Raw genomic sequence first — 6620 nt, 5'->3', positions numbered from 1 at the left:
TCACATGGATCCTAAAAATATGCATTTTCAAAAATCATAGGCGGATACAGATCATTGAGATTGGGGGTACACAAAAAGTATAGTAAATAAGGTTTTTGTTGGTACTGTTTCTAAAAAGGGTGGCAATGGTCTTGTTATGTTACAATTTTCTTATGAGAGAACGACTAAAATTGTATTGGTCATGCATAGGCGGTGTCAGGGCACCTATGTTGGGAGGTAAAAAATAACCCCCCTTTTTGGACGCCTGGATCCGCCTATTATAGCAAAAACGTGTCAAAAGAGGATGCACAATAACTTTGTTACGGAGCGAGCGAAGCGAGCGTACAGGGTGTCCCATAAGTTCGTTCTCACATTATGTTTGCATGTGAAACAGAGTACATTGCGTTTTAATATATTTATGACCCCTCAATAGGCTCCTCATTTAATAGGCAAACACATGAATACATGCTGCAGCATGCCAACCGGCATGTTTGGCTGCATAGTAGGCTTAAAGTTAACCCAGACTGACTTGACATGCGCCGTGAGCTCCTCGAGGCTGGAACAGCGCTACGCTTCGACGAGCCTCAATTTCAGCATAACCAACAAATTTTTATGAAATTTTGATCCAATGAGGTGCCTGGCATGTGATCTTGCCACAAATGCCTGTCACAGTCTCCTTGCACCGCTTTTAAGCTTTGCTTGACCTGTGCACTGATGCACTGTCTTGCCTGAAGATGGGCCTACGACCTCCCGGATGCCATTTTCTCCTCTATAAATATGTTCATACTCGCGGTTCGAGTTCAGCTTGAGGGCTGAAACTCCTCCTAGATGTTCTTGGAAAAGCATTCTGCTTCCCAAAACTGTTTCTGGGTTGCCACTTGCAACTTGGTCAACTCCAGAACGCCTATAATCCCACAACACAGTGACCCTGACCTTTTGCATAGGAACATAACGGGACGAAACGGAGGCCTCCTCCTTCGCCCTTATGGGGTTGTTTTCGGGTTTGGACGGGTGTTTCCTTTCGAACGTGGACTAGTTAGTCCTGATGACCTAGTCGATGTCATCAGCCCTCTGTTTTGTTTAGCCTCAGGCATAACGAAACTCATGTTTGGCCATTTTAAGACGTTTTTGACTGTTTTGAGTCCTCCGGTAAGCAAAGCTTAAGTCACCTTGAGTTATGTACCCCGAAAGAACACTCTTAGACAGCTGGTAATCCATCCTGAAAAGTCTGCTTACAAACTTTGTAACCCTTTGACCTTTTTGATGGCCACTGGCGCCACACAGTTTTGGCCACTTGGCTCACTCCTGAGGGCTGACTGGAAAGAGGATAAACTTGCAGTGACTGACTCCCGACAAATCATCGGTGTCACTTGCTGACTGTGCGTCCAGCTAGCGATGGACATTGGCTACAGACTGGTAGGCCTCAATCACCCTCAATCGTCGCGAATGGTCACGTGCTGACTAAATACTGAGACGTACCCGTATCGGAGACCTCTATGTTGCGGCGTTAGCCGTCTCTGTAGGAAGCGGGCTCTATAGCAAAAACTATTTTGTCTACAGAAATTAGCTATTGTGGAGCATATTTCTACCAGCCATGGCAACCACGTAAGCTCAGTTACGAACCAATTTCAGCGTGCCTTTAAGCAAGAGAGCCTAAAAACGTAAAATTTAGGTGAGAACGAACTTATGGGACACCCTGTAGTCTTTCCTTAGATTAACGGAAATTTCTGAGTATGAGCGGCCGGCCGGCCGGCCGGCCGGCCGTGCGGACGCTTTTGCGAGGCTTATATCTCAGCAACCACTTGACCGATTTACACGGGGTAATTTTTGTAGGGTAGCTTCATTCCTTCTACCAAGTATTGGACTATTCCCGATGCATGTGGGTGACCCCTTATGCACGTGCCACGTGCAAAACGAAGAGGTGTCAGTTTTATAATTGTTGCAATATCTCGGTAACTACTTGGCCGATTGCGCTGAAAGTTGGCATGTAGGTAGGCATCCACTAGGCACTGCATATCCATGTGCCAGAGTTGGGGTGCTGCTGCACGTGCGCACGTGCAGGGGTCGTTTCCAGATCTCGAGAACGGCTGGACCGATGGCGCTCAAATTTGGTACACGGTTAGGGACCAGTTAGTAGGGTGCCGTGCACAAGTCAGTTGGGACCCATTCTGCACGTGCGCACGTGCAGGGTGCCGCTTCCAGATCTCGAGAACGGCTGGGCCGATTGGGCTCAAATTTGGCACATCGCTAGAGACCGGTTAGTAGGGTGCCGTGCACAAGTCAGTTGGAGGTACCCCCTCGAAATTTCGCACGTGCAAGGCTCACCCTCTCGCGCGCTCCGTTAATCGCCCCAAAAGGCGCTATACTGGTATATGTTATCACATGATACCTTTCATTCACTGTTCGTAAAACTGGTGCAGCATCGTGATCTTCGCCCAAATGACTCGCTTCACGAATAGGACCCCCAATTCCCAGTGCTCTGGAGCCGCCCCTGGTAAAGTTATGAACTTGAAATTTTCAGGGAATGTGCCCAATTTAGTTTTAGGAAAAGTCAGAAAATTTCAGCATCGTAGCTTCAGCGGTTTCGGAGATATTCCCGAAAAACCTGAGGGGTGGATAAAAACAACCCCCCCTGCCACTAATAGGGTTAAATTGTCTAAGATAATGCGATGCCCGGTCGCCCGGCGCGGCCCGGCCCGCGGCTCGGAGCGCCGCGCGCCACGCTGCCGCCGACCGGGCACTCCATGGCACCGCTCGCCGACGAAACACTGCACATCGATACCGACGAGGATCGGCGGCGGCGGCGGCGCGCGCGCGTGGCGGCGACGGTCGGCGGGCGCCGCAGACGGACGGCCAGTCGCTGCCGGTGGGTCCGCTGACCGGGGAGCGAGGCGTGATCATGCTGTGCTGACGGAGAACCCACGCTGCCACCGCTGCCGCTCAGCAGGTGAGTTCGACCGCCTGCGATTGGGGAAAGACGTCTGAGCTAGTCTGATCGAAGAGGGTGTGAAGATATTTGCAGGATAGGCCATAAGAAAGGAGCCATTGTAATTGAAATGCACCGGCTTCTATGCTATTCCCCGATGGACTATCCTCACCTCGTTTTGTGAGGATACATCAGCCGTTTTTACGACGGGTTATCTGGCGAATGCACCAAACTTGATCAAATCTGCATCGAATCTCTTTGTAAACACATGTGTTCATATTATGAACGAACTTATTTCAACCTTTTAATAGAAAATAATATATGATAATTGAAAAATATGGTATGTAAGCAAATGTTCGACCCAAACTGATAGGTAACTTGATAACTTCTTAGAAACACAATGAACCTAATTTGACCAAATATACACCAAATCTGCACCAAATGCGAACCAAATATGTAAGTACCAGATAGCTGTCGTAAAAACGGCTATTATATCGGCGCGTTAATGATTATTCGCTTTTTCAGTTTCAATTGACACACTCATGTGCAAGTAACCGGCTGTAGGTAGGTAATGTTCCTTGTGCAAAATACCGAAGTAGAAAGAGACGATGTTGGGTGCAGATACAGGCTTCATTGGTAGGTAGATATTCTGGGGAAATTTCAGCAAAGCCGTTTGGTGGCAAGCTTTCCGTCACAGATCTGCTTCTCATTTACCCGTGCATGACTGGGGCGATTACCTACCATAACGCGAGTGAATGGGTTAACCATTTCGGCTCTACAGCTCTACTCTTACCTCCGAAACTACTGAGTCGAACGTCAAAATTCATACGGTGTCTGATAGACCTGGAAAAACTGTCGAAGGAAACGTAATTTCAGTGACCTCGAGGTCACCGATGACGTCACAAGTCAGGTCAAAATAAAAATTATCAGCATTTTGGCTCGTTCACCAGTTAGGCTCTGGCCGCCGGCTAACAAGTCTGAGCAGGCTCATTTTTGGTTTATGCACTCCTTGGTATCTGCCTTAGATACCCTGAGGGTGCTGAATTTGTATTTTGATTTTTCAGGTCAAGGCCAGGTCATCATAGGTTACGGAAATTTTATATCATGTATCGGTCACGTGACGCATGTTTTATGGTCCATTTTGCTCATAGATTTTAAAAATAATGTCGCCTGTGTCATAATAAAAATCGGCCGACATGACGCCACTCTGACGTCATTTTCGGCCGCTAAAAAATTGAAATTTAGACACAAGGTGTCAAATTAATGCCGCCGAAGGTACCGCAAGATTCGTGTCGATACGTTCAGCAGTTTGGAAGATATTGCCGAAAAACGGGAGGACCTCTGTAGAGGAACTCTGAACTCTGCCCCGAGTCATGCGCGGGTTGAGGTACGATTCCATTTTCCATGCACATCCAAACGCCTGACCAATTCTTCGACTGGAAGCTATCAACCGTTTTTTTTTATTACAAAACTGAAAGCCTCGCAAATTCATCAATTGATGAAGATTTTCCCTGGACAATTCTTCTGAATAAGTACTTACGTGCCGGAACCGCTCTTATGCCGTTCTAATTAAGTTCATCCCCGGATTGGATCGCCCTATTTTGGATCGCAGACTTTTCATTAGTATTGCTTTCATGAGGATCACGTGCCTCTAATTAATATATTTATATTGTATCAATTTATTCACTCATTCGCAAGGTCTATGTATAATGACAAGATGTGTCGAATTTTCGCTCCTTTTTATTCCGTGAATTGTATTGTTTTTTATACTGCGATAAACTTCGAGCAGTTCCCTAATAAAGATAAGAATGTGCGCCAAACCGTTGTTGCCTTCTTTTATCAAGCTGCCACCTGGACAGTGGTCACCTCGTGTGCCTATCATCTCATTCCTCGGTCGTGCTGCGGACTGCACTTTGTGCGCCTATCAGCTCCATGTCTGGGTCGTGTTCTGGACGGCGGCGTCTTCCTTCGGCTCGTCGGCGTCTGACCGCGGCGGCCGGCACTCCCCCTTCTTCCTCTTCCTGCTGCGGCAGCTGTATCGACCGCCGCCGGTGGCCCGGGGGTCGGAGCGCGCCGTCCCCGCCACCGCCCCCGCCCCCGCCCCCGCCGGGTCAGCGCGGACGGCGCTTTACAGTGGTCAGCACCGATCGAGTCCGACCGACGGCGGCACGCCGGACCCTCGGCGACGGCACGGCGCTGGACCGGCAATGATCGGGCCCCCACTGAGCTCTGAGGTCAGGGCAGCAAGCAGCCCACCCGGCCGCCGAGACACGCGTGTCGGCAGACGATGACACCAGTGGCTTCATTATAACCAGATAGTGACAGCTTTCTGCCTTTTCACCATAGAGGAAGAGATCGGTCTGCCGTGTGTTGGTTTCTGTCTCCGTCAGCGGTGTTATTTGCCAATATCCGCGTTATAATGTGAACGGCTGGCTGGCTCGGCGCCCACTGCCAGTGCCGATTATGCGCAGAGATGCCGCTCTACCAGGGATCGATAGCCATACGTGATGCGCCGGGGGCAGAAAATGGTGGAAAGGAAAACTGCTCAACGTACGCAAGAGGAGGAGGTTGTCAGTGGTAGCGTCACTCACATCTAAGCCTGGAGAAGGATTTAGACACTTGTTTGCTGCAAAGGAGGTATCAGCTATCGTCCGTAAGCGGTGCAGTAACGCTCTTTGTCGGATTTGTCGGATACACAGCGACTCAGACAGATCCATGGTTTGCTGGCTCGACTCAGCTTACTTTCAGGCCCAGTTACTCATTATCTGTCCCATCACATGTGATGTGCCCGCCGCGCCGCTGCAAACAACCGCGGCTCGTAAGCGCGACGGCAACATTGCATCGTGCACTACATTGAACAGTGGAATGTGGATGAAAGGTACTATTGTAGATAAAAGGTACACGATATTGTGTGTTAAGCAGACATGTGCATGGATCCGAGAAAATGGATCTGGGATCTGATCCCACGGATCCTGATCTCGGATCCGACGGGATCATAGATCCAGCTCTATAATTTATCAAGAGATCCGTAGGGATCACAGATCCGAGTATCATTTTTTGCTTGAGATCCAGTGAGATCATAGATCCTCACTTATTTTTTGTCAACACATATATCCCAAAAAGCACTTGTTTCAACTCACAAACGTTCTGTTTTAGTGATTTTATGTGATCTCACGTAATTATCCATAGTTTTGTGTCACTTATTGGCATAGAAACCCTTTAAAACATGATTTCAAATGTGGTGCATGGTGGAATCCACTCAGATCATAGATCCATGTTATTAATTTATCGTCAGATCATATGAGATCATAGATCCAAGATGTATTTTTCACGCCGGATCCGGTGGGATCATAGATCCCAACTTACATTTTGCTTCAAGATCCACTGAGATCATAGATCAATCACTCGGATCCATGCACATGTCTGGTGTTAAGCGTTTCCGCTCTCAGTGTGCGGCAATGTGTGGGCAATGAAATAGGAACGATTTTGTTTTCCAGATCGGAGCCCAGGAAAATAACTGATGAACGACAAGCGGCAACTCTGCTCTGACGAAGACGCCAGACATGGTACGTATATGACATATGCTCAATTCATCTGAGTGAGAGGCGTTCATTGAGTGCAACATATGACTTATGCTCGTAAGTGGTAACTTATTTGTCGAAGCTCTCGCTTCTCAGGCTTAAAGTAGGCATGACGTGCAACCAAAACATATATG

At 48.3% G+C, this 6620-nt stretch overlaps 1 protein-coding gene across 1 annotated transcript in view; it reads left to right on the top strand.

Moving 5' to 3' along the window:
- Window positions 1–1286: 1286 nt before the first annotated feature.
- The window catches only part of LOC122390069 (gamma-1-syntrophin-like), a 47787-nt gene continuing 42453 nt past the window's right edge, over window positions 1287–6620 (top strand). Inside the window, exons 1-2 of the mRNA XM_043382692.1 lie at window positions 1287–2926; window positions 6403–6471. Of these exons, the coding sequence (XP_043238627.1) occupies window positions 6469–6471 (3 nt within the window). The 5' untranslated portion in view covers window positions 1287–2926; window positions 6403–6468. The remainder of the gene's footprint in view (window positions 2927–6402; window positions 6472–6620) is intronic.

The sequence above is a fragment of the Amphibalanus amphitrite genome, unplaced genomic scaffold (assembly GCF_019059575.1).
Source record: "Amphibalanus amphitrite isolate SeventyFive unplaced genomic scaffold, NRLGWU_Aamphi_draft 000381F_arrow, whole genome shotgun sequence".
In the NCBI taxonomy this organism is placed as follows: Eukaryota; Metazoa; Arthropoda; class Thecostraca; order Balanomorpha; family Balanidae; genus Amphibalanus; species Amphibalanus amphitrite.
Note: the sequence above shows the minus strand (reverse complement) of the source record. Positions and strands in the feature narration are given on the sequence as shown.